The sequence below is a fragment of the Cervus elaphus genome, chromosome 10, assembly GCF_910594005.1.
Source record: "Cervus elaphus chromosome 10, mCerEla1.1, whole genome shotgun sequence".
In the NCBI taxonomy this organism is placed as follows: Eukaryota; Metazoa; Chordata; class Mammalia; order Artiodactyla; family Cervidae; genus Cervus; species Cervus elaphus.
Window position 1 is genome coordinate 35,314,214 of NC_057824.1, and position 27,512 is coordinate 35,341,725.

General features: G+C 48.9%; 2 protein-coding genes across 3 annotated transcripts in view; one reads left to right on the top strand and one right to left on the bottom strand.

The window, feature by feature from the left end:
- The window catches only part of EARS2 (glutamyl-tRNA synthetase 2, mitochondrial), a 28,467-nt gene extending 17,214 nt beyond the window's left edge, over positions 1-11,253 (bottom strand). Inside the window, exons 1-3 of one of the 2 annotated variants that reach the window (XM_043914520.1) lie at positions 11,076-11,252; positions 9,381-9,451; positions 8,469-8,624 (exon numbers count right to left, since the gene is read on the bottom strand). In XM_043914520.1, the coding sequence (XP_043770455.1) occupies positions 8,469-8,484 (16 nt within the window). In that variant the 5' untranslated portion in view covers positions 8,485-8,624; positions 9,381-9,451; positions 11,076-11,252. Of the gene's footprint in view, positions 1-8,468; positions 8,625-9,380; positions 9,452-11,075 lie in introns of both variants that reach the window. The other variant, XM_043914519.1, reaches the window with a different exon arrangement.
- Positions 11,254-11,355: 102 nt separating this feature from the next.
- On the top strand, positions 11,356-26,849 carry UBFD1 (ubiquitin family domain containing 1). The gene is made up of 7 exons (XM_043914521.1): positions 11,356-11,641; positions 11,828-12,157; positions 13,475-13,683; positions 16,231-16,296; positions 16,444-16,549; positions 20,685-20,767; positions 23,166-26,849. Exons 1-7 carry the CDS (start codon positions 11,617-11,619, stop codon positions 23,274-23,276), a joined length of 930 nt encoding a protein of 309 aa, XP_043770456.1. The 5' UTR covers positions 11,356-11,616; the 3' UTR covers positions 23,277-26,849.
- Positions 26,850-27,512: the final 663 nt, after the last annotated feature.

Sequence of the window (27,512 nt, forward strand, 5' to 3'; positions counted from 1 at the left end):
TTTCCACAGGTCACAAAGGATAGATTTCACTTACAAATGCTTCCAGGAAAGGCAGAGGGGACACAGAAGAGCAGGATGATGGTGTTTCTGCCCTCAGAGGGCTTTCAAAGGAATCAGGAAGCTAGTGACGGGGTTAATCCTGCACACCGATGTTCCATAGTCTCTGGAGGTGGAGGGGCCTGACCTCAGAGGCACTGGCCAGCTCTAAGGCCAGGCAAGACACCTTGTACAGCCTCCACTTCCTCTCTTAAAGAAGCAAACAAACATTTACTTAGGCTTCCCTGGTGGCTCAAACCACAGCGAGCCTGCCTACAATGGAGGAGACCCGGGTTCGATCCCTGAGTCGGGAAGATCCCCTGAAAAGGAAATGGCAACCCATTCCAGTACTGTTGCCTGGAGAATTCCATAGATGGAGAAGTCAGCTACAGTCCATGGTGTCACAAAGAGTCAGACACGACCGACTGACTAACATGTAACACACAAACATTTACTTTCTCCTGAGGGTCATCATGAGGCGGGAATAAGACAGCCTCTGGAAAGGCTCGGCACCCTGCCTGGCATGTCTCAGCTCTCAGTAGGTCCTGGCTGCCAGAATCATTGGTTCTGTTGACATTGGTATTGCTTCATTTGTCAGATAAGGGGGGCTGGGTTACAAGCATCTGGGGTTCCTTCTTGATCTAATGTTAGCACGTCCAACATCTGGTATATGCTCCAGGGTTTAAGAGCGACTCCACTAGATCCACATAAGAGATAGTATGTAAACGTTCATAGCAATTTGATTCATCATATCCAAAATGTAGAAACATTTCAAATGCCCAACCACTGATGAATGAATAAGCAAAAAGTGGTTATCTTCACATAATGAATATTGTTTGGTCATAAAAAAGAAAGAATTGTTTTTTGTACGATTCTTTTACGTACAACATACATGCCGCAACATCCCCTTCAGGGATCACAGCCTTGTCATGGAGAAGGGGTATGTGTACCTCAATGAAGCTTTGAGCCAGGCCATGTAGGACCACCCAAGACAGACAGGTCACAGTGGAGAATTCTGACAAAACATGGGCTACAGGAAGAGGAAATGGCAATCCACCCCAGTGTTCTTACCATGAGAACCCCATGAGTGGTATGAAAAGTCAAAAAAAATGATACCAGAATATAAGCCCCACCCCACCCCCAAGTCGCTAAGTGTCCGATATGCTATTGGAGAAGAGTAGAGGGCAATTAGTAACAGCTTCAGAAAGAATGAAGCAGCTGGGCCAAAGCGGAAACGACACTGCGTTGTGGATGTGTCTGGTGGTGAAAATGAAGACTGATGCTGGAAAGAACAATACTGCATAGCAACCTGGAATGTTAGGTCCATGAATCAAGGTAAATTGGACGTGGTCAAGCAATAGATGTCAAGAGTGAACATCAACATCCTTAGGAATCGGTGAACTAAAATGGATGGGAATGGGTGAATTTAATTTGGATAACCATTTTATCTACTACTGTGGGCAAGAATACCTTAAGAGAAATGATGTAGCCCTCATAGTCAACAAAAAAGTACGAAATGCAGTACTTGAGTACAATCTCAAAAACGCCAGAATGATCTCGGTTTGTTTCCAAGGCAAACCATTCAACATACAGTAAATCCAAGTGTATGCCCCAACCACTGATGCCGAAGAAGCTGAAGTTGATCAGTTCTATGAAGAGCTACAACATCTTCAAGAATGAACAGCAAAAAAAAGATGTCCTTTTCATCACAGGAGATTGGAAGGCGAAAGTAGGAATTCAGGAGATATCTAGAATAACAGGCAAGTTTGCTTTCAGAGTACAGAAATGAATCAGGGCTAACGCCAACAGAGTTTTGCCAAGAGAACAGGCTGATTACAGCAAACACCCTCTTCCAACAACCCAGGAGATGACTCTACACATGGACATCACCAGATGTTCAATATCAAAATCAGATTGATTATGTTCTTTGCAGCCAAAGATGGAAAAGCTCTACACATGAGAAAAAATAAGACGTGGAGCTGACTGTGGCTCAGATCATGAGCTTCTTCCTGCAAAATTCAGGCTTAAATTGAAGAAAACAGGGAAAACCTCTAAGTTATTTGTTGCTGTTGTTCAGTCGCCAAGCTGTGTCCAACTCTGCAACTGCAGCATGCAAGGCTTCCCTGTCCCTCACCATCTCACCATGTCCATTGAATCAGTGTTCCCATTCAACCATCTCATCCTCTGTTGCTCTCTCCTGCTTCTGCCTTCAATCTTTCCCAGCATCAGGGTCTTTTCCAATAAGTCAGCTGTTCGCATCAGGTGGCCACAGTATTGGAGCTTCAGTTTCAGCATCAGTCCCTCCAAAGAGAATTGAGGGTTGATTTCCTTTAAGATTGACTGGTTTGATCTCCTTGCTTTCCAAGGGACTCTCAAGAGTCTTCTCCACACCACAGTCCAAATGCATTGATTCTTCGACGCTCTGCCTTCTCTATGGTACAGCTGTCACATCCGTACATGACAACTGGAAAGACCATAGCCTTGACTACATGGTCTTTGTTAGCAAAGTGACATCTTTCCTTTTTAACACACTGTCTAGGTTTGTCACAGCTTTCCTGCCAAGAAGCAATTGTCTTCTAATTTCATGGCTGCTGTCACCATCTGCAGGGATTCTGGAGCCCAAGAAGAGGTATCTGTCACTACTTCCACCTTTCCCCCATCTATTTGCCATGAAGTGATGAGACTGGATGCCATGATCTTAGTTTTATCAATACAATATTTAGTTTTAAGCTGGCTTTTTCACTCTCCTCTTTCACCCTCATCAAGGGGCTCTTTAGTTCCTCTTCACTTTCTGCCATTAGAGTGGCATTATCCACATACTGAGGTTGTTGCTATTTCTCCCAGCAATCTTCATTCTAGCATGCTAACTCATTCAGTCCAACATTTTGCATCATGTGCTCTGCGTACAGGTTTAACAAACAGGGTGATAATAAACAGCTTTGTGGTACTCCTTTCTCAATCCTGAACCAGTCAGTTGTCCCCTACAGGGTTCTAACTTGCTTCCTGATCCACATACAGGTCTCTCAGGAGACATGTAAGAAAGTCTGGGATTCCCATCTCCTTAAGAGTTTTCCACACTTTGTGATGATCCACACAGTCAAAGGCTTTAGCATAGTCAATGAAACAGAGGTAGATGTTTTTCTGGAATTCCCTTGCTTTCTCTGATCCAGCATATGTTGGCAATTTGATCTCTCGTTCCTCTGCCTTTTGTGAACCTAGCTTGAACATCTAGAAGTCCTCGGTTCATGTAATGCTGAAGGCTAGTTTGAAGGATTTTGAGGATAAACTTACTAGCATGAGAGATGAGTGCAACTGTCTGGTGGTTTGAACACTCTTTAGGACTGCCCTTCTTGGGAACTGGGATGAGTACTGACCTTTTCCAGTCCTGTGGCCATTGTTGGGTTTTCCAAATTTGCTGACATATTCATTGTAGCACTTTAATAGCATCATTTTTTAGGAATTTAAATAGCTCTGCTGAAATTCCATTGCCTCCACTAGCTTTATTGGCAGCAGTGCTTTATTGGCAGAGTGACTTCACACTCCAGGATGTCTGGCTCTAGGTGAGTGAGGGACTACACCATTATGGTTATCTGGGTCATTAAGATCCTTTTTGCAGAGTTCTGTGTGTTCTTTCCACCTTTTCTTGGTCACTTCTGCTTCTATTAGGTCTTTTCCGTATTTGTCCTTTATTGTGCCTATCTTGGGATGATTCAGGTATGACCTAAATCAAATCCCTTATGATTATACACTGGAGGTGATGAATAGATTCAAGGCATTAGATCTAGTAGACAGAGTGCTTGAAGAACTATGGATGGATGTCCCTAACGTTGTACAGGAGGCAGTGACCAAAACCATCCCAAAGAAAAAGAAATGTAAGAAGGCAAAGTGGTTTTCTGAGGAGGTTTTACAAATGCCTGAGGAAAGAAGACAAGCAAAAGGCAAGGGAGAAAGGGAAGATAAATCCAACTGAATGCAGAATTCCAGAGAAGAGCAAGAAGAGATAAGGCCTTCTTAAATGAATGACATAAAGAAATGAAGGAAAATAATAGAATGGGAAAGACTAGAAATCTCTTTAAGGAAATTGGAGATATCAAGAGAATGTTTCATGAAGGATGGGGACAATAAAGGACAGAAACAGTAAGGACCTAACAGAAGGAGTAGAGATTAAGAAGAGGTGGTAAGAATACACAGGAGAATTATACAAAAAAGGTCTTAATGATCCAGATAACCACGATGGTGTGGTCACTCACCTAGAGCCAGACATCCTCGAGTGTGAAGTCAAGTGGGCCTTAGGAAGCATTACTACGAATAAAGCTTGTGGAGGTGACAGAATTTCAGCTGAGCTATTTAGAATCTTAAAAGATGACGCCATTAAAGTGCTGTACTCAATATGACAGCAAATTTGGAAAACTCAGCAGTGGCTACAGGACTGGAAAAGGTCAGTTTTCATTCCAATGCCAAAGAAAGGCAATCCCAAAGAATGTTCACACTACCACACAACTGTGGTCATTTCATGTGCTAGCAAGGTTACGCTGAAAATCCTTCAAGCTAGGCTTCAGCTTAGCTTTACCATCTGGTAGCTAAGATGGTAAAGAATCTGCCTACAATGCAGGAGACCCAGGTTCAATCCCTGGGTTGCGAAGATTCCCTGGAGAAGGAACTGGCAACCCACTTCAGAATTCTTGCTTGGAGAATTCCATGGACAGAGAAGCCTGGCAGGCTACAGTCCATGGGGTCACAAAGAATTGGACACAACTGAGTGAATAAGCAACAGCAGGTTTTAGCAGTATGTGAAACTGTCAGATGTATTAATACAAGCTGGGTTTAGAAAAGACAGAGGAACCAGAGATCGAATTGCCAGCATTCATTAGATCATAGAGATAGCAAGAGAATTCCAGAAAAACATCTTTTTCGGCTTCACTGACTATGCTAAAGCCTTTAACTGTGTGGATCACAATAAACTATGGAAAATTCTTAAAGTGATGGGAGTACCAGGCCACCTTACCTGTCTCCTGAGAAACCTGTATGGGGGTCAAGAAGCAACAGTTAGAATCGGACATGGAAAAACAGACTGGTTTCAAATTGGGAAAGGAGTATGTCAAGGCTATGTATTGTCACCCTGCTTGTTTAACTTATATGCAGAGTACATCATGCGAAATGCCAGGCTGGATGAATCACAAGTTGGAATCAAGATTGCCGGGAGAAATATCAACAACCTCAGATATGCAGATACCACTCTCACGGCAGAAAGTGAAGAGGAACTAAACAGTCTCTTAATGAGGATGAAAGAGGAGAGTGAAAAAGCTGGCTTGAAACTCAACATTCAAAAAACTAAGATCATGCCATCTGGACCAGATGGCCATCACGTCATGGCAAACAGAAGGGGAAAAAGTGAAAGCAGTGAAGATTTTTATTTTCTCGGGTCCCAAAATCACAGTGGATGGTGACTATAGCCATGAAATTAAAAGACGCTTGCTCCTTGGAAGGAAAGTTATAACAAACCTAGATAGTCTATCAAAAAGCAGAGACAACACTTTGCCAACAAAGGTCCATACAGTCAAAGCTATGCTTTTTCCAGTAGTCATGTATGGTTGTGAGAAACGGACCCTAAGGAAGGCTGGTGATGGTGGTTTAGTCACTCACTTGAGTCCAACTCTTGCCTGCCAGGCTCCCCTGTTAATGGGATTCTCCAGGCAAGAATACTGGAGTGGGTTTGCATTTACTTCTCCAAGGGATCTTCCTGACTCAGGGGTCAAAACCTTGGTCTCCTGCACTGCAGGCAGATTCTCTACTGACTAAGCCACTAGGGAAGCCCAGAAGGCTGAATGACAAAGAACTGATGCTTTTGAACTGCGGTGCTAGAGAAGACTCATTAGAGTCCCTTGGACTGCAAGGAGATCAAACCAGTCAATTCTAAATGACATCACCCTGGAATACTCATTGGAAGGACTGATGCTGAAGCTGAAGCTCCAATACTTTGGCCACCTTATGTGAAGAGCTGACTCACTTGAAAAGACCCAGATGCTGGGAAGATTGAAGACCAAAGCGCAAGGGGGTGGTAGAGGCTGAGATGGTTAGCTAGATGAATCTGAGCAACTCTGGGAGATAATGGAGGGCAAGGGAATCTGGAGTGCTGCAGTTCACGTGGTCACGACGACTTAGCGACTGAACAACAGCCAAAACACATGGACCTTATGCTAAGTATAAGCCAGTCATAAAATGAAACGTCTTGAACAGGCAAACCACACAGACTGAGGTTAGTGGTTGCCAATGGCAGGCGGGAAGGAGGAACAGGGAGTGCCTGCTAACTGGTTTGCGGTTTTGACTTGATAGAAATGTTCTGGAATTAGAGGGGTGATGGATACACAGTACAGTGAATATACTGAAGATCACTTTGAAATGGTGAGTTTCATATCATATAAATTACAGGTCGACTCCTGAAGCTAGAACATCCAGAAATTACCCACCTGGGGTGTGGATCCCTGCCCTCTTCGGTCATAGCCTTGGGCGGAGCCAAGGGCTCTAAGAGGCAGGGCACGTCAGGCAGTCTTGCTCACCCCAGCACCCTCATCCGGGCACAGTCTGTGCAGAACGTGGAGAACATGATCCACACATGGCCGACCAACCACCGTGTCCTGCCAACCACCGTGTCCTGCCAACCTGCCAACCACCGTGTCCTCATGTCACATTTCCAAGTCCCCTGGTCTCCTTGGGCTTCCCTGATAGCTCAGTTGGTAAAGAATCCGCCTGCAATGTGGGAGACCTGGGTTCGATCCCTGGGTTGGGAAGATCCCCTGGAGAAGGGAATGGCTATCCATTCCAGTATGCTGGCCTGGAGAATTCCATGGACTATACAGTCCATGGGGTCGCAAAGAGGCGGACGTGACTGAGCAACTTTCACTTTTGCTGGTCTCCTCACTGGGCTTGGGCCACTCTGGCTTCCTTGCTGCTCCTCAGATATGCCCAGCACTAAGCTTCCATAGGGCCTTTACATCTGCTACTCCCTGGGCTTTGAGCTTTCTCCCCCTAGGCAACCAAAGAATCAACTTCTCACTTTGTGGAAGTCTCTGCACTACTGTCCGCCCCTTGGGGAAGTCTGTCCTATCTCAAAGAGCACCCACCCCTCCCTGCTGGTTTGCTTACCTGCTACCCCTTTCTCTACAGCACTTATCACTGCTTCATATCATAGTAAGGATGAACTCACCTGTGTTTTTTTTTGCCCTACCACCTGGCATATGGGATCTTAGTTCCCTGACCAGGGATGGAACCTGTGCCCCTTGCACTGGAAGCTTGGAGTCTTAACCACTGGACCACCAGGGAAGTCCCTAGAATTCAGTTTGTTTGTTTTTTTAAGTCTGTCTTCCCCTACTCACTAAGGGCAGGGTCTTGGTTTTATCTCTAATACTACCCAGACCACAGTAAGTGACTTTGGTGCCTGAATTCTTTTACTTAGCTAATCTCGACTGAGTTTCTGCTACAATCTTCTATGGTTGAGGACAGAACTGAAATCAGTTTTTGCTCTTCAGTAACCCAGAGTTTAGTTAATGATTTACCTGAGATTAGAACACACGTTGTCAAGACAGTCTTGGAGTTTTGAGCATTTTCCCGTAGGGAGCTTAACTAGTCATACCTGTTCTGACAGGTAGACAGCAGCTGACCAGGGGAACATACACACTCCTCTTTGTCCTCCCTGAGCTTAGCTGGCTTCAGAATTAAACTTCCCACTGGGAGGCCGACTTAAGAGGCTGCACACATTTTGTCCGACTCAATGTGTTCATCTGAGTTCAAATTTGACAATGGGAAGGACTCATCAAAAACGAAATGAAAACAAAAAACCTTGGCAATCTGGCTCCTCCTAGAAATCGGATTTGAGGAGCTGGGCCAGGATTCCCACATGGCCAAAAAGAGCTGGATCTTCCTCAGGCTCTTCACAGCCCTGGAGCCTCCCAGTTCATCTTCCACTTGGCCTGTGTTTCCTGCTTGCTCCCAGGAGGTGAGATTCTGAGATTAAAAACCCTTGGAGGTTCCCCCACTCCCTCCCCGGGGAGCTTCAGTATCTTTCTGGGTGGTACCTGCCCCCAGACACAAATGTACCCATTCCTCCGGGGACTCCAAGTTCTCCACCCTGGGCTCCATGAGAAGACCTTCAGGCTCCTTCTGCTCCTTCCCTGGCTTGCTAAATTGCTCAGTCGTGTCCGACCCTTTGCGACCCTGTGGACTGTAACTGGGCAGGCTCCTCTGTCCATGAGATTCTCCAAGCAAGAATTTTGGAGTGGGTGGCCAAGCCCTCCTCCAGGGGATCTTCCCCACCCAGGGATCCAACCTGAGTCTCTTGGGATTCCAGCATTGGCAGATGGGTTCTTTACCACTAGCGCCACCTGGGAGAACCTTGCTCCTTCTCTGGAGAAGGGTCCTTTTCCTGCCAGCCTCACCTGCCCACTCGAGCATGTCCTCAATATTCTCTGCTGCCCCAGGCACAAGACGGGTCTGATCCGTGTCCTCCAGCCTCAGGATGAAGCTCCCTTGGTGCTTCTTGGCAAAGATGTAGTTGTACAAGGCAGTGCGGAGGCCGCCCAGGTGCAAGAAGCCTGATGGAAGAAGAGGACAGCTCAGATGAGACGGGGAAGATGAAGGGCAAGTCAATTCTGCTTGTGATAAAAGGGCCCAAGGAACATCAAAGCCCAGGAAATAGCTCTCCCTGTCCCATTTCTCCAGCAGTCAGACTGTCCCAGAAGAGGACTGGGGTGGCTGACTCATTTACCCTCATCCTGGAAGTGGAAGAACGCCCAGGTTTTGGAGCATATCATTTTGTAAAACGGCTCCAGCTCTCCCCACCTGCACCCATTGTTCCACTCTCGAGATCTGCCTTGAGACCAAGTTTCACCCAAAGGGGAAACAGATGGTTAGTCACTGAAGCCACTTCACACATGCATTTCATTTATGCAAATTCAATGAGGTCCCTGGGCAAAAAAAAAAACTTTGCTAATTGAAAATACTGTATAATTACATTTTGCACATACCCTCTAGGCCCTGTACGGACTAACCACATCACACATTTTGAATTTTGACTACTTGACGCTCTAAGTGCAGTCTTTAGATACTAATAAAAACTAATATTCGATAAATCCATGGCTGATTCATGTCAATGCATGACAAAAACCACTACAATATTGTAAAGTAATTAGCCTCCAACTAATAAAAATAAATGAAAAAAAAAACAAACTAATATTCGATTCCACTGTATTTCTCCACCCAAGTTTAAACTCTTAAAAGACTTTATTTTTTTCATCATTTCTGACTGAATAGTTAAACAGTTTTCCCAGGGCTGTCATTTCCCCCCTTACCCTGCCTTCTTTGGGCCAGGTCACGGCCCTGTCTTCACAATGAGCTCATTTGCATCTTCAGGTACTAGTGCCTGCATGAAACAGGAAACACTCCTCTGGGATCAGGCAGACTCTAGCTCAACACTGATTATATAGGTGGCCTTTAGCTAGTTATTGCAAGGATACCACAAAACCAGAGTTCCCCAAGATAGAAGACATGGGTTGAGTAGTTGAAACCAAGACCTCTTACAGATCTGCTGCCTTTGGACATTCTACTTGATTTTTATGAGCTTCAATTTCCTAGTTTGTTAAAAGATTGACAACAAAAAATAGAAACTTTCCTTGCAAGATTACTGTGAGGCATAAATGCTGATCAGAGTATGCCATTAATTTTAGCTATTACAATGATCTATATTCTTCTGTCTGCAGTCAATCGCCTTGCCAATATGGGCTTTTCCAGCAAATCAGCAAGGAAACAAGACTTAAGATCATCATAAAGGAGGCTTCTGCTTGTTAAGTGCTTTCCACGAGGTACCACACCTTTCCAGTGCCTCAGCTGGATTACTTCAAATGATGAGGCAGGTACTATTATCAGCTCTATTTGGCAGATGTTAAAACTCAGAGTTTCAGTGCTTTGCTCAAGTGGCAAAGCCAGAAATCTGCACCCAATCAATCCCAGGTTTTTGCACCCAAACCAAAGCTTGTCTGAAAACTGTCGGCAGTTCACAACCAAGTAGGTACAGAAATAGCAAGTAAACACTTAGAAATTGAGAGCATTTTAACAGAATAATTTTACATCTGTTGAATTCAATAGAGAGTCTCATATTTTGTATGCTTTCCAGAGTTTCAATTTTCTAGTAATTTTTTCATGTGGATTTTATAAAAGTATTAATCAGTAATTCACTGGAAATCAGAAGTGAGTCAAACCCAGGGGTGGTCTGAGGAGCAGGCTCTACACTATAGTGCCTGGCAAGAAATATCCTTGTCATCCTGTGCAGCTGGGATCTTATTACAATGGTAGCTTTGGGACCCAGGAGTTTAGAACTAGAGGTGTGCTTTTTGTGAAGAGGGTAGGAGGTTGCCTCAGATGGAAAAGAATTTGAGGAACTAGTGGGGAAGCCACTAGGGTACACAATGGGTCCCTGCCTCACGCTGGCTTGCTAAGCTCCAACACTAACCACAGGACCGTTGTACCTTCAATTTCCTCTGCCCAGAAGGTTCCTTGTATTGGCTTCAGGTACCTAGCTCCTTGTTACTTGGTTCTCAACTATCATGGCACCTCCTCAGCAACGCATTCCTGAGCATCCTACCTAACTCCTTGCCCCCTACAGTGCTTCACGTCCTGCATGACACATGCGACTGTTTAAAACTACGGCTATTTTTGTACATGTTTGTAGCAGTCACTACCAGTGTAGGCTTCTTGGGAGCAGGGGCCCTACTTTCTCCAAGACCGTTGCATCTCAGTGCCTAGAACAGGTCAATAAACATTTGCTGAATACACAAGAAAAAAGGAATCCATAGACATGGTACAGTACGATAAGCACGAATTCCTGGCAACGAGAATAATTTTCGCTCCTAAACATATTTCTATCTCCGTATAATGAGGTCTCACTGCCCGCCAGTCCGACTCCACCGGAAGGGATTCGTTCGGAATGTTCGGGGGGCGGGCAAGAGACGGTGGGCCTCGGCCTGCAGCGTCACGTCCGCCAAGGTTACCTGTGGGGCTGGGGGCGAACCGCACTCGCACCGCAGCCCCGGGATCAGCGCCCAGGCTGGCTTCGCGCCGCCCCATGAGGCGGCCCAAAGCAGCCGGGGACCTCCCGGGATGCAGCAACCTCTTCAGAAGCACCGCCATGTGGGATGGCATCGCACACGTGGGCTTCTCTGTGCATCACTTCCGGGGAGTCCTCCCAGCCAATCCGCTTCCGCCACAGACGGCGCAACCCCGCCCCTTAAAGGCGCCGGCCTCCTAGCCTGCAAGCCCACGCCCCCCTCCCAAGACTGCGGCCCCACTCGGCCTCAAGGGGGCAGAGCCCAGCAAGCGGGCGATTTCCCGGGCCCGCCCCCCTCGGTTGTCGAAAGCTAAAGCGTGGCAGGGGCCGGGCCGGGGAAGCGGAGGAGGCGGGTCTCCATAGAAACCTCCACCTGTTTCCGGCCAGGCTGTGCAAGATTAGGGGCTGCTGCGGGGGCCAATCTCAGCCAGCTCGCCTTTTCCCGGCGGCCTCTGCGGGAGCGGTGGGTGTTGTACACAATCATCATGGCGGCGGCCGGAGCCCCGGATGGTGAGTGTGGAGGGGGTGGCGGGCGCCCGGGTCGGGCCGGGATGAAGCGGGCGCTCTTAGGGGACGTGGCCCGGCACTGGGGGTGGGCAGTAACCCTGCTCGGGCACATTGGTCCGGCGGCTCCCGCGCAGAGTCTGGTTCCAGGCCCAGCCCGCGGCGAGCGTCCACCTTCTAAACCCCTTGCAGGCATGGAGGAGCCTGGCATGGACACGGAGGCCGAGACCGTGGCGACCGAGGCGCCCGCGCGGTCCCTCAACTGTGTGGAGGCCGAAGCCGCGGCGGGGGCGGCGGCCGAGGACTCCAGCGCCGCGCGAGGTAGTCTGCAGCCGGCCCCGGCCCAGCCCCCTGGGGACCCCGCGGCCCAGGCCTCGGTCAGCAATGGCGAGGACGCGGGCGGCGGCGCGGGCAGGGAGCTGGTGGACCTGAAGATCATCTGGAACAAGACTAAACACGACGTCAAGTTTCCCCTGGACAGCACGGGCTCCGAGCTGAAACAGAAGATTCACTCAATTACAGGTAATCCCCGTGGCGCTGACAGCCTTCCCCGCCGCACCTGCCCGCTGGGTATATGCTGTGCTCTAGGTATCACGTTGCCTGTGTTCTTACATCAGTTTTCTCAATGCTACCAACATCCTGCCGAAGTAAGTAGTAATGTGCCCGTTATTCAGATGGGGAAAATGAGAGCCAAAATCAGAGCCAATCGGCTGAGCTGGGTTTCAGGCCCAGCTCTGCTTCTTAGGCCCAAGTTTCCAACTCCTGTTTTTAACATCTCTAATAAAATCACCTAAAGCATTTGTTAAGTTTACAGCTTCTAGGCCCTTCCCCCTGGAGAGTTTGAGTCAGTGGGTCTGGAATGTGGCCAGGAATTATTTTTAGCAAATGTTTCAGGTAATTCTAATAAGGGAAGTTTGGGAAACACTGCTGGTGGCTATCACGCTGGCCCCTTCACAGAAGCTCCTATTACGTAGATTTATCTTATTTACAGCACTTTTCCATTTGAAATGATTTTCTTTTTAAACTTTCTCTGGGTAGCCTGTAAGCTCCATAAAAACAGAAATCTTATTGGTTTCTATATCCGTGATATTTGTGGGCATTCACTTAATGTTTGAGTCACAGGGTGATTGAGGAACTACTTGGAAGGAATAATACCTGATACGGCACTAGGTAGGTAGGTTTAGTCGCTCACTTGTATCCAACTCTCTGCGACCCTGTGGGCTGTAGCCTGCCAGGCTCCTCTGTCCATGGGATTTCCCAGGCAAGAATACTGGAGTGGGTTGCCATGCCCTCCTCCAGGGGATCTTTCCAACCCAGGGATTGAACCCAGGTCTCCTCCATTGGAGTCAGACTCTTTACCGACAGAGCCACCAGGGAAGCCCTGATATGATGCTAGCCGTAAAGAATCCATCTGCCAGTGCAGGAGACATAAGAGATGTAGGTTCGATCCCTGGGTTGGGAAGATCCCCTGGAGGAGGAAATGGCAACCCACTCCAGTGGGTTCTTGCCTGAAAAATTCCAAGGACAGAGGAGCCTGGTGGACTACAGTCCACAGGGTCGCAAAGAGTTGGACACAACTGAGCACACACATTGATCGGTTACTTAATACCTTGTGCTGCACTTAATGCTCTGTATTTGTTCCATCTCTTAGTCCTTAAAGCAAATCCATACAGAAGGAACTATTGTCATCACTCTTATGACGTTCTGGAGGCTCAGAGAGGTTGTAAATTGCCTAAGTGCACAACAGTGATTAGCAATAAAGCAGTATTCACTTACGGGTCTGTTGTACAAAGAATATTTTTCATTTCTTCTTTGCACTGTTCTCTGCCTTTTCCCAAGGTCTCCCGCCTGCCATGCAGAAAGTCATGTATAAGGGACTTGTCCCTGAGGATAAGACATTGAGAGAGATAAAAGTGACCAGCGGGGCCAAGATCATGGTGGTTGGCTCCACGATAAATGATGTTTTAGCAGTAAACACGCCCAAAGATGCTGCCCAGCAGGACGCAAAGGCCGAAGAGAACAAGAAGGAGCCCCTCTGCAGGCAGAAAGTGAGTCTGTTGTGTGATTGTTGGTCCTAGGAAGAGTGAGGCTTTGTCTTCGCGAGCCTAGGCTGGTTGTCTCCTTTCTAGAATAAGCTCCTTTTCGGACAGGGCCCATGATGGAAATTTATGGCAGCAGTTGGGTGCGGCTGGCTGTTGAGTGGAGGTGACAACTACCTGAGATTTGCATCTTTGTCTCGTCTGGCGGGTCAGTGTGTCTCAAGTCTACCTACTTTAGGATGAGGCCTTTGTAAAGGCAGGCTTCAGACCAGGTATTGAAAGGAAACAGATGCGGGTTTCTCTCCTATTTAGCATCAGAGAAAAGTGCCACTATTAGAATTAATCCTCCATTTCATACAAATGCTTACATTTGTTTTTTTGGCTTGTGGCTTCCCCCAAGTTAACAAGCCTTTTTCTCCATAGGTAGGGAAATCAGTAGCTTTCAGCAGTCCCTCTGAAACTGGCTGTTTCAGGAAGCCAAACGAAGCTGACTTGGAAGATAACTACCCTGATTTTTTTTTTTTCTTTCTTCCCTCCTTCCTGGTCATGAAATGGGGGTCTGATTTTTCACATACTCTGTTGCTTGTTTCAGATTGAAGAGATCCAGCCTTGTTTTGTGCTCACTGTAGCCATTCAGATTCTTTTTTGCAACTGGGAAAAGTAAGAGTGTTTCACTGTGGAGGGAACTGGTTGAAAGAACGGTCACTTGCGATCTTATCACCCAGCAAACTGCGCTTGTAGTTACAGAGCCTCTCGGACACTCTTAGTGTGTTCCAGGATAATAGATATTCTCAACTCAATCTGTATCCTGCGGAGAGTAGACTGACCTTGACCAGCATTAATTTCAGTGATCTCAGGCATCAAGGCACACGGCCAACAGTGTGACCCACAATTTTGGGTTACAGGTTATAATCCCTTATATGTGCTACCAGAAGCCCAAGCCTGAAAACCAAAGGTGTTCTTATAGATTAGGCAGCAACACCCGACCAGAATTAGCATCGATGGTCATGTTTCACCCTAGAAATGTTAACAGGTTTGGTGACAGGTGCTTTCCAAGACCCCTGCAAAGAATATCATGTAATGTATTTTAAAAATGTGTTATGTTTATACAAAACATTTGTCCATAGGGTTTCAGATAAGGGGTTGTAAACCTTTGTTCACATCTAAAAGGTGTTTATTTGGACATTTTCCCCTCCAGATATGGGGTGATATGAACCAGTTGAGTTCATTTCCATTTTCCTATCTTCCTTTGCCATGACATATGAAGTTGTCAAATAGGAACACGTCAAACATGAGTCTTTCCCCTGGTCACGCCCTTGGAGCATAACAGACTTCTTAAATATAGGTTTTGAGTTACTAATGGTAGCTTAACAGGCTTAGAAGTGTTCTCCACAGTGAAGGGAAAATTCTTCAAAAGGTACTTGGGATGTATGAGTCAAATTAAACTTCTAAGCCACACAACTTTGTTCCATTGATGCCGGTTATGAGACATAAGGTGGCCTAATGAGAGGGACCCGTTCTCCTAGCTTTTCATCAGCTTGTTCAAGAATCTGGGGCTGATACATAGAGTGACCTTTTGCTAGTGGTCTGGCACTTTTCTAGTTATTCCTAACCAGAGGGTTTCCGCCATGCTAGTGAGGGTTTGAACTGGCTTGTGGCCACCTGGTACTTAAATTCAATGAAATGTTTACTCTCTACCCACTCATTACCCACAATTCTAGCTTGACCAGACAGCGACTGTACCTCTAAAGCCACAGATGGAGAGGAAACAAGACTTAGGCATTTGGGCCAGACCAGAGCAGTTTTCAACGGCCATGTGCCTAATTAGAACCCTTTATGAGCCGCTTCAAACTCCTGAGGAGGGAGTGGAGTTAGGCTTACTGTCAGGCTGTAGAGCAGTTAACATTTCTCTTTGGAAAAGTGGCTCTTGAGCTTTCTGGTTAGCTCGGTTGAGGGTGGGGTAGTGGGGAAGATTTCTGCAGTGGGCTGAATCTCCATTTGTTGAAGAAATGTCCCTTCTAGGAAGCTAAGCTGATTGTCACATCCTTACAGGTTTCTGTGTGAGTTTGAGTTGGCGGAAATGGCTGTCCCCATTTTGTACCTGCCAGGAGAGCGAGCACCCTTTGTGGCTCTCCTTAAGCTAGCTGTGTAGTCTTCTCAATGGTGATTTTGGGGGCGGGAGAGAAGGAAGTCAAGTTTATGTGAATTAGCAATCTGGAAAGCTTGATTGCTCTAAAGCTTTGATGTCTACTATGATAGCCACATGTGGCTGATTAAAATTCAGTAACATTAAGAATTCAGTTCTTACGCTAGCCACATTTCAAGTGCACAAGTGGTCTCGGCTACTGTTTTGGACAGCACAGATACAGAATATTCCCGTCACAGAAATTTCTGCTGGACAGCACTGCCCTGGAGTGTCAGGGACCCATAATCTGTAGTCAAGACAAGCTTTTGAACCAAAATACTAAGGCTTGCTTCATCCTGTTTTTCAAAGAAGTAGTAAAAGACAGAAATGCAGTCAGCTGTTTCATGTCATTATCTTTTTCTGACTTATAGCAACACAGGAAAGTGTTGGATAAAGGAAAACCTGAAGACGTGATGCCGTCTGTTAAGGGTGCTCAGGTAAGCCAAACTCCTTTGTGAGCATTCTGAAAAAGGCTCCACTTCTGCTTTCTTGAGGTTCTTGCAGTCGTGTCCTCAGCTCCTGTCTCCTCCTAACTCGCCGTGTTACTGGTTCCTCTCTCTTTTATCGTGCTTTTGTGCCCCCAGGAGCGCCTGCCGGCTGTGCCGTTATCCGGCATGTACAACAAGTCTGGAGGGAAGGTGAGGCTTACCTTTAAGCTAGAACAAGACCAGCTGTGGATCGGCACTAAAGGTATGGGCTGCCCTCGCCTCTTCCTGGCTCGCTGCCTCTGGCACCCAGCAGGGCCTGGGCTCGGGTTCACCTCTGCTCCTCAGCCTGGAATCTCTCTCCACTGTGCTTTGCATGCTTTAGATTTTGCTTTTTGATGCTCGCCTCTGTTTGGGCCCTCTTCCCTCATTCTTTTCAGTCCATCAAACTTCCATCAAACATTGGCTCTTCAGTTGGAGCCAGAACCAGAGGTTCCAAACCTGTGGCGTGAGGGCCAGGTCCTGTCTGTGGATGAGAGTTTTCTGAGTTTACACACAGTCTCTGAAAGTCAGGAGATTTCACTGGATGAGGGTTTTTTTGTTTGTTCGTTTTTTGTTTTGGCTTCTCTTGAAAAGAAGCAAAAGATCTAGCCGTTCTGGACGTATGTTTTCACGGGGCAGACAGAGATCAGCTGGAGCCGAGTAGCTGTTGCAGGTGGACCGTGCTGCGGTCCTCACTGTGCCGTCCGTCTTTTACTGTAGCCAGCGTTGTTCCTGTGCATCACCTGCCTGGCCCCTGTAGATCAGACTCTGCCTGGTCTCGGGACCTGCCTTCCCTCCTTGCCTGGTTGCCCCCTGCTACCCCCCCCACCTGCCCTGCCTGGGTCCGGGAGTCAGGCATGATGTTTGCTGGGGAGTATCTCTGACTGTCCTCCCTTTCCCTTCCCCCAGATGGTTCAGTCTTGTCAGTTACATTCCGGAACTATTTGTGTCTCTTTCGCCCTCTATTGTGCCTGTTGATTCCTAGCATCTGTGAACTTTGTTAAAGCGAGTTAACCTCTATGCCAGCCCCATCTGTGATCTCTTCTGTCCTGTCCATCTTCCACACAGCTTTTTCCTCACTGGTTCCTTTGCTCAAAAACCTTGGGCTCTTTAAGGCCAAGTTCAGATGCCTCAACCTAGTGTCCAGTATTCTCACCCGTGGGGTTCACGTTTAGATTTCTGACCCGGCTTCCTGCCCCACTTGCCCTGTTCTGCGCTGCGTACTTGAGCTGCATCACTCTGTGAGCTTCCCACCATGCTTTGCACAGCTCATGTTTCGGTCATGCTGGGCCTTTGCCCAGGATGCCTACTTCCTGTTCCTGTTATTAACAAAAATCTTCCAAGGTCCTACTTAAACATGCTCTTCTAAGGAAGCCTTCCCTGATACCTCACCCCTGCCGCCCGCCCCCCATAAATGAACTGCTGCCGCTTCTGTTCACAGAGCACCCGCTTTATCCCCGGAGCACTCGTTACTCTCAGACTTATCTGTCCCCCGTCAGATTCCTGGAGGGAACCAGACATGCCCAGTTCACCTGTTTCTGGCCAGCAGTGTAGGTATTCAGTGTTGGAGGTAAATGTAAAGAGAAGTATGGTGGCACGCATTGTGAAGGTTAGCTGGATTCAGGCACAGGCCGTTTAGTATGATTCTGCTTAAAATGGGGCCAAGGCGGTGTTAGTTGCTCAGTTGTTTTCGACTCTTTACACCCCCACGGACTGTAGCCCAACAGGCTTCTCTGTCCATGGAATTCCCCAGGCAAGAATACTGGAGTGGGTTACTATTCCCTTCTCCAGGGGATCTTCCAGACCCAGGGATTGAACCCAGGTCTCCCGGATTGTAGGCAGATTCTTTACTATCTGAGTCACCAGAGAATCCCAAAATGGGACCAAAGTTTTAGGGAAAATAATTGGAGCAGGAGTGATGGGGAATGAGATTTTAATCATCTTAAAATGTGAAAGTAGGTTTCCCATTTTTAACCCAACCTTGATTCTTAAAATGAACAAAGACCTAAACCACCAAGATACTTGAGTTTTCTAACCATTTTGTGATTCCTTGCCCCAGTCTTCTTTTTCACTTTTGACTCTCACTACATGGGCAAGGCAAGTTGTGCATAAAACTTAAGGGCTGTCTCAGTCTTCCCAGGGGCTTTTGAACTCTGTTGTAGGTCACTCTCTTCCACAGAGCCTGGCACATCATCAGTTTTCTTCAGTCATGAGCTGCCCCACCTCTGTCAGATCCTCACTTACTCATGCCTTGCAGGGGAGCTGGCTTAGTTCTCCATCATCGGCAAACTTGCCGGAACCCTGCCTCTTCCTTGGCCTGCACTTCCACTCCTGCAGCCTACTGGGAGGCTGGGATCAAGGCTGCTGGCCGGGAGGGTGGGTGCAGGTAGGGGAACTGGACGAGGACTGAGTGTGTAAGTCTTCGTTGGTTCCTAGGGAATGTTTCCAGGTGGTAAAGTTCTATAGGAAACAATGACAGATCTGCTGGGGCTAATGACAGCCTCCCTTTCGTATGTTAGAGGTTTTGTTTCAGCTCATAGGAGCTGCTGCCTTTCTGCTATGGCCTTAATGCAGAGCTCTGGAAGAATTTGGTGGATCAGGGTTCAGAGCTGTTGAGAGCCTCGTGGCTCACCAGCCTCATTAAAGAACCTGGCTTTGAACATGCACATCTTCAAAGGGTGACCAGGGCCAGGACTTCCATTCCCACCTAGGCGGTGGTGTCAGGGTCCCTCAAGCTTTCTTCTCACTGTGGGCCCAGGAGTCCTGCACCCTGAGTGTCCTAAGCACTGTCCTAGGAGGACGGCTTGTTCTGGGAGCTGGCTTCCAGCCACTGGCTTCATCTTTCTGCTGAAGTGACCATCCCAGCAGCTAGTTGACGTCTTTCTCAACGGGGTGCTTTATGGAGTGGCATGCAATGACTCCTGCTTGTGGCTTAAACTGTCCTTGCTAGCATGCGTGGGAGGCAGTACTGACAGCCTCGGGCCCGGCGGAGTGAGAAGAATGAGCTCCAGGCGAGAGATGGGACCTGTGACCTCATGAAGCTCCCATGGGGAGCACGTGCCCTGTGTGTAGGGTGCTCGGGTCTCTAATCTAGCCGATTGCTGTCACTTAGGAATGTGGGCCCAGGATTATTGAATCTTCTGTGTTTTCAAGAGAAGCCAGGAGTCCATGTTTTTGTGTGAAATCTCTGGACAAATCAAAATGGCTGATGTTTAAAACAGTTTCCATTTTAAAAGACCAGTGCTGGTCAGATCCTGCCTGTGGGTCACTGTATTAGAGCCATTGAAAGTCAAAATCTGAATGAGCATCTTCAGGCCCCATCTCCTCACCCCCCTTTTCAGAGACCAAGGCCTGTAGGATAGAAGTTACATGTCTCAAGCCACCAGCTAAATGACAATCCAGGGCTCTAAATTCCTGGGGTTTTGTCAGCTTATCTCTTTTTTAGATTTTTGCTTTGTGCAAAGCCATAGTGAGTTTTTTCCAGCATGGTTTCAGCTTTTGCGGAAACTCCCTGCCCCTGAGGTGTCTGCTGCTTCTGGGCGGTGGCCCTTTCCTGCTGCTTGTCTCCAGTCTCAGGTCACTCCAGGCGTGCCTCGCTGCCTCTTCTTTCTTTCCTGCCATCCTCAAACTTGCTGCAGAGGGTCTTCTGACCCAGTGTGATAAGCGCATCCTGAGAGTTAACCAGAAGAGGTTATGGAAGTTCTCAGAGAACTTGTTCAAGTGTGTGTGTTTGGAGGGGTGGGAGACTGCGGAGGGAAGGGGACTGGGAGGGGGAGTGGGCAGGATCAGGATGGGAGACTGCGGAGGGAAGGGGCTGGGAGGGGGAGTGGGCAGGATCAGGATGGGAGACTGGGAGGGCGGGGGAGTGAGGTGGATCTGGGTGGGAGACTGGGAGGGGGAGTGGGCAGTATCCAGGGATAGAAACTGGTCTTAAAACCCCAAGCAGCCCCCTTCCTATACAAGTAGCAGGGGGATACAGCTGCCTCCTCCTGGTCCCTGTGACTATCCCAGGCACCTAAGACCTCAGCCAGGGCTGGGCTTGGTGAAAAGGGTGCAGGGGAGTTTCCTGGGTATTTGTCAGTCATCAGGCTCCACAGAGTAATGCCAGGATAGCTCTATCTATGCTCTCGGAAACCTTTAATGCACACCTGCCAAGCCCTCTTCCCCATTTGCTCCTAGGAAGTCCCCACCTCCCAAACAGGGCTTGAGGCGCACTGAACAGAATGCTGTCCTGTTGTCCCTGGAGGGTGGGGGTGGGTCCCCCAGCCGTCAGCCCTGAGGAGGGACCCCTGAGTCACAGGAGTAGAGCCTGGGGTGGGGAGGGCCTTTAATAATCTCTGTAATCCCTCTCAACTTAGAGCGGACTGAGAAATTGCCCATGGGTTCCATTAAAAACGTGGTCAGTGAGCCTATTGAAGGACACGAGGACTACCACATGATGGTAAGTAGCCGGGCGGCCTCGCGCGCACTTGACTCCCGCTTCTGCCCCTCCAGCAGGGAGAGGCTCTTCACTGAGGAGAAAGCTCAGTGTTGAGAAGACCACAGTCTTAAGATTCTCCTGTTGTCTTCCAATTCTTAGAACTTAATCCCTGACCTACTCCTAGTTCTGTTGATTTTGCAACCAACCCCCCCCCACCCTGCTCCACCCACCACCTTCACGCAGTTTAAAGGGGATACATTTTTATCTCTTGAGAGTCTCTCATATCTGTAATATTTTGTTTTTAGACCAGGAAAATAAATGCAAAGAGGAGGTTAATGGCTTGTGGGTCTTCATTTTAAGTTTTGTCTCAGGTATGAAACAGAACCTCCCACTAGCCTTGGCGTCTGTGAGAGCACCAGGCTGCCCCCTTCTGCCACGAGGTGCCTACCCCGGGGGGCTGCCTTCGAGTGGCCGAGGACCCTTGGGGAGGGTGGCGCCTTGACCTGGTTCTGCCTGGAGTTGCGCTCAGGAGAGCGGCTGCTCTTCCGCAGACAGGGGCTCTGGCTCTGGAGACGTTCTCCGGGTTTGCAGGGCAGAGCAGGACGAGCAGCCCTGAGCAGCGAGGCCGGCCCCTTCCGCTCTCCCAGCGCTGGTGAAGGGGCTGCTTTAAAAGTGAAGTTGGGCCGCCTCGCTCCAAAGTCGCTGTGGCTGTGGCAGGGACGAGACCTGAGCAGCGATAGGGTGCGAGTGGGGCCGCCCGCCCTGCTCAGTTTGAGGAGGCGACCATGCGGTAGCAATGTCAGCCCTGTCCCAGGAGGAGCGGCCGCTGGCTGGCGTACAGAGTTGGCGGTAGAGGGAGGTGTTGGAAACTCCCGGAAGAGGGCATATCCAGTTGTGACCCTTCTCTCGGCAGATGGCGGGCCCCCTGGCTCTAGGAAGTCAGCCGGTCGTGTCCCCTGTGCTGCCCTCTGGGGGTCTGGCAGTGCAGCCCTGGGTACCCTCCTGGTAGAGGTGGCATGACTCAGGCTCCTCCCAGGCCCTCGGGCTAGTCTCTGTGTAGTCCTTAAAGGATCACAGGTGATCGGTTTCACCTGCTCAGTTATTTTTTCTGTTTTAAAAGTTGGACTTTAATATTGTCATCTGGGCCCCTCCCTTCACTCCCTTTTGAAAAGTTTGTCCCACCAGTTTGACTCCATGAGGCTCATAGCCACAGTTTTCAAACAGTCTGGGGAAAGGAACTTCCAACAAGTAGCATGGACCATTTTGGACATACTTTAAGGAGGTGGTGTGGATGGCTAATGCCTTCGCATTTAGTTTAAATGCCGATTTCTCTCTGGAGCTGTTGCTGGCAGAGGTGGGTTCTAATTGATCCCTTTCTTTTTTAAGCACCATTAAGTGCCTTGGCCTTTGTCTTAATGAAGATGTCGATTCCCTCTTTGTAGGTGCCATTTCACTAGATTCACAGTCCACCTTAGAAAAGGGTGGATGTGCTTTTTCATTTTTAGAGAAATGTTAAAAGAGTACCCAAAAGAACCAAGAGTACTAGAACAAACCCATATATCCATCAACCAAGAAATGACTGTTGTAAATATCTTGTAACTTGTTTTCAGTCTTGTTTTAAATAAAAGAAAATCCATCAACAGTGAATATGTCCCCATTGTCTTCCCCTCCCCCTTTGCCCTTGTCATGATTTATCACGTGGATCCTTCCCATCTCTATGCGTTTATTTTCACGTGTATCCATGACCAAGATACAGTATTGTTTTGTGTTTTTTCAGTTTTCATAAATGGTATCATGGTATGTATTGTTCTGCAACTTGCTTTTTTTTGGCTCGACATTATGATCTGTCTGTATTCACTCTAGATCCAGTTCATACCTTGTAAAAGTAAATCCAGTGTTCATATGAGTAGGTCACTTTTAATTTTGCGTTCCCTTAACCGATGGATATGTAGGTGGTTTCCAGGTTTTTATCATTTCTGACAGCGCTGCTTTCAACACTCCCGTCTGTCTCCTCGTGCATGTGTGGCAGTTTGCCTAGGGCAGTGGTTCTCCAACTGGTCTCTGGGTCGGCAGTATTAGCTCACCTGGGAGCTTGTTAGACGTGCAGATCCTCAGGCCCCCAGCTCTCTGGACTCAGGAAGTCTCAGGGCTGGAGCCCCCAGTCTGACCTAACAAGCGCCCAGTGGCCCTGCCGCCCGCGCGGGTTCGGGAGCCACCGCCTTCGGGCCGGCAGGCCTGACGCCCCACGGCTTTTCTGTTGTGTTTACTCGTTTGTTTCTGACAGGAGAATGCGCCCATGTGCACACTGGTTTTGTTTCTTCCCAATGAGCTCACTGCTCGGCCTCCCCGTGTGTGTTGTGCTGTCTGCTCAGTCTCCCGACCTCTGAAGTACCGCTTGGTTTTCCTTTTTCCCTTCCAGGCGTTTCAGTTGGGCCCCACGGAAGCCTCTTACTACTGGGTGTACTGGGTTCCAACTCAATATGTGGATGCAATCAAAGACACTGTGCTGGGGAAATGGCAGTATTTTTGAAAGCACTTTCACCTCTGGCCCAGGAGACTGACCCAAAGTGAAGGACATTGCTGGGAGAGGCCTGCAGCATCCCTGGATTTCAGAGTTCTGGAACTTTGTTCAAAAATATCTATATCCAATCTGAGGTGATGTGGTGACTGAAGCCAGAGGTGATGTACTTTCACCATTAGCTTAATTTTAACTTAAAATCACCGGTTCCCTTTCTTGCAGTCAGCTTCATACCATTTTTAAAAGTCAATACGGTGGAAATCAATAAATCTGAATTCTGAACATGTTGTGTGGAATACTCTTAAGTGTGTTTGAGAGTAGATCTACCAATTGTGTTTAGAAAGGGATGATCAAAAGCTTTCTGGTTTTTTGGGTTTTGTTTAAGTGATTTCACCTGAAATATTTTCATAACTCTTTGGTTGCAAACATTTGGACTGCGTTGTGATGAGTTGGGGGTGGGTTTTTTTTTTCTTTTTCATATAAAATTGTATGCAAAATGTGGGGGTTAGTAAGCCATATTTCTCTGTCCACTGGTTCAGAATGAATTCTTTCCCTTTTTATTTTCTCACTTCCTAGATGGGAATTTTTGTTTCTGAAAACCCAAAGATGTCAGTTCCTCCTTTGGTACCTCATCACCACTTCCTTGCCCGGCCTCCCTCCCGCCACGCTGCTGCTCGTGAATGCATGGCAGGAGAGGAAGAGCCAGGGGTCTGGTCGGGATGCTCACACGGGCTCTGGTATTTGTTGAGTAGCGGAGTGTGTCCCAGCAACTCCGGTCTGAACGTCTTGCCCTTTGGGCCCCGATCTCTGGGGAGTCGGCACTGCGGCTTTGACAGTTGCCTGCAGCCCTCGCTGATTTGGCTTTGAGGCCCAGCCGGGCATGGGTGTGCCGACAGAGGCCCCTCTGAGAGGAGCCCGGTGGACGCCAGTTATACAGCCATACAGCACAGACCCAGATCCTTCCTCCTTCCGTTAGAAGTTTTGAGAAATCCTTCAGCAGTCCAACGATTCTTTCAGCGACGCGTCTGCATCTGGTCCTTCTGCTCATGCATTATGTTCAAGTGTCCTTCATCCCAGGTTTTAGAGATGCTGCCTTTCTCAAGAAGTCATCTGACCTAGTGGGTTGGCCGATGGATTTCAACATCGAAAATGGGATAAATGGCTTTCGTGATCAGCTCTCCCTCTTGCGGGTCTCGCCCTTAACGTCCTTTGTCCACGTGAAGTTCTGTCGTCCCCCAGTGGCTTGGCTGACTCTGGAACGAGGGACGGCCTCGGTGAATGGTGCCCTTTGTGCGGTCCGCTGTTGCTCTGCTGCTGTCTTTGCGGTTCCCCTCTCACTGGTGCAGGCCCTCATAGTCAGGTTTGGCCAGAGATGTCCCAAACTTCACATTCTGGGTGCTAGACTGTTAGCCTTCTTTCTGTGAAATGTGTTAGCATGTGTCCGCCTAAGATGACTATTCCTTGTGAGCCAGTTCATGGTGATCTCCCGCGCCCTCCCCTTCTAAGCTGTAGTTCAAGAATCCAGCCCATCCAGACCGACTCTTGCTTTTCGTGGTGTCGTCCATGCCAGATGACAGATCTACGCAGGAAAATCTCCTCTTGCTTTTCTGGGGGGCACAAGTTCGTCTGGGAAGTGTAGCATCCAGGAGACGGCCTGTTTTCCACCCCTTGCGAAAGGAGCGGTGCCTGTAGCTCTCCTGTCCTTGTCAGCCCACAGCCCCCGGAGGAGAGAGCACGTCTTCGCTGCTTGTGGAAGCCTCGCTCTGCGGCTGACGGGCCTCGCGTGCTCGCGGAGTGGCATCGCGGTTTGAATGCTGCTCTTTCCGTTGGCCAGCCTGCCTGTCCCGGAGGCTTGTCCTGACAGTGCCACATGCCCGCTCTTGAAGCAGGCGTCCTGTCCCCGTTTCGCGGGGCTGCTCCCCAAGGCCCTTCCTACCAGGTTGCTCCCTCATGTGGCTGCCCCCCGCCCACCCCCGCCACCTGGCGCCCCCTCCTCCCAGTGACAGCGTGCGTCCCATCTCCCTGCTCCCCAAGGGCCAAACCGCTTCTCACTCAGGCCGGTGTCATCTCAAGACAGGACCAAAGCCTGTGTGAGCCTTTTTATTTGAAGTAAAAATGGTGCTTTCTTCCTTACTTGGAGATCTTCTATATAAATACTGTAAATGACATCTTTTCGTGTGGACCTGTTCGAGCGTTGCTTTCCAGAGCCCACAAACTGTGCTGGCCCGATCTTGGGCTCTGGCCGCCCCGTCCATGTGGAGACCTTGCGGGAAGCCCCGGCGAGCAGAGGAGCCGCCGGGGGGAGTGTCTGGTTAGAGCCGCGCCTGGGTCCCAGCAGCGCTCACTAGTCTGTCACTCGGCCCGTGAGCGGGCTTGTCATCCTCTTCTTACGGTCCAGGAGGTACTGACTGAATCTGTGTTAGCAAACTCAGACGCTCCTTCCCCTTCAGTAGCATCACGGGGTTCATTCTCCCTCAGGGTTCTCCCTGTGCGGAGTCCTCGCTGGGGAGGGGGCGGCCTGGGCTGCTTTCGCGGGGGCAGGACCCCTCGCGGGGCTCCGAGGGCGGGCAGGCGGGTGAGGCTGCTGTCTCTCCTGGAGCTGGCGGCCCGTCCACAGGACACCAAGCCTTTCCTTCCCTCCCCTCCGCCACGTGGCAGAGTAGTGAGGTGTCCCTGCCCCTCGGCTCTGCTTCAGTCAGCCTTTTCAGAAAACTCAGAGAAGGTCTCGAGACTTGCTCCAACTCTTTGGTATTCAGTATTCAACTATTTGGTATTCGGTTTTAATCGATGATGGGCCTTTTGCAAGTAGCGTCAGCTCTTTGTAAAATGAGTCAAGCTGAGCTAAGGGTGCACTTTGCTGTATTGCGGACGTGGTGGGCCAGGTGAGGCCTCTATGGGCTCCTGCTTTCCTTGATGGCCAGGGAGACTCCCTTCGCCGCTCAGTTGCCGGATTTCAGCTGGAAGGGGCTGCCTTGCTTGTTACTCTCCCTTTCACCAGGTGCCTGGAGGAAGGGTCCCGGGCGCTCACACTTGGCCCGCCCCCTTTGCCGGAGGCAGGACCCCGTGTGCCAAGGCCAGCTCACTTTCCACCCCGTCCTCTGAGGGCGCCTCTTTCTCTCCTGGCCTGTTGTCTTGGAAAGGATAGTCCTTTTGTCTTCAGGCTTTGTGATCGAGTCATCGCCAGTTAGGACTGGCACCTGTTCCCTTCTTCGCGGGGCCGGGTGGCCTTTCTGAAGTCGCAGGTGGTCAGGAGCCCTCCAGTGCGCTTGACATCTGGTCAGTTGACCTGCCAGGCTGGGTGGTTTTACTGCTTTCTGAATTTCTAAGAATCTCTCTTTCTTTCCTAACGAGTTCTGCAGATTTATTTGACAATGTACGTAAGTACCATGTTTTCCTTGTGGTGTACACTCTGTTCTGGTTTTTGTTTTTAATCAAATGCCTGTTTGGGAGGAGATGAACGTATTTAGTCTATTAGATTTGCGCTGCTGGAAAATTTTTTTTTTTTAAAGTGTAACCTTGACTAGCTGTCTTATTATTGTTTATCCTGTAAGATTAGTCTATCAATTAAAGTTTGATAACTAATTGCGTCTCCTTTTCCTTCCAGTTCTTCATGCGCCTGGTCTGTACTGGGGATTGACATTGAAAGTGGGCCTGGAGTCATTTTTGTCCGGTTGTGGGGTACCCTGTCACCATCTCCCTTGTTTGGCTCTTAGGTATATCCACATTTGTTCCTGCTGAAAATAGCTGATAAAGGGACCCGACTCGATGCGCCCCGTGTTAGTCCAGCTCCCAGCTTGGCGGTCAGCCACGTCGCTGTCAGGGCCTTCCTCCCCTGCCTGGCCCCAGGCCTCACTCTTCCAGGACACGTTTGATAAGACACTGAGATGGAGCTGCAGCTTCAGCCGCAAGCCACAGAGACCCAGGGGGAGGGAGGGAGATCTGGTACCAACAGCGGGACGAAAGCAGAGACCTGGGCACGAGCAGTGACTGTGGTTGTCAGAACTGGTTTTGACCCAGCACTGCTCCCATTGGACCCTCTCTTCTCTTCGCCCTACTTGGTAAATGTTCCTGAAGGTTCTGGTCTCTCTGCCCCTTCTTGGCTCTTTGCAGTTTCCCATTACCTCATAATCCTTGAACCACACCATTAGATTCTTAAGATTCTGACTGTTATGGGGATGGAGGCTGCGCCCCATGCTGTACGTGGCCTGATGCCCCCGGGAATCTTCTGTCTGCATAGAGGGCACTTCT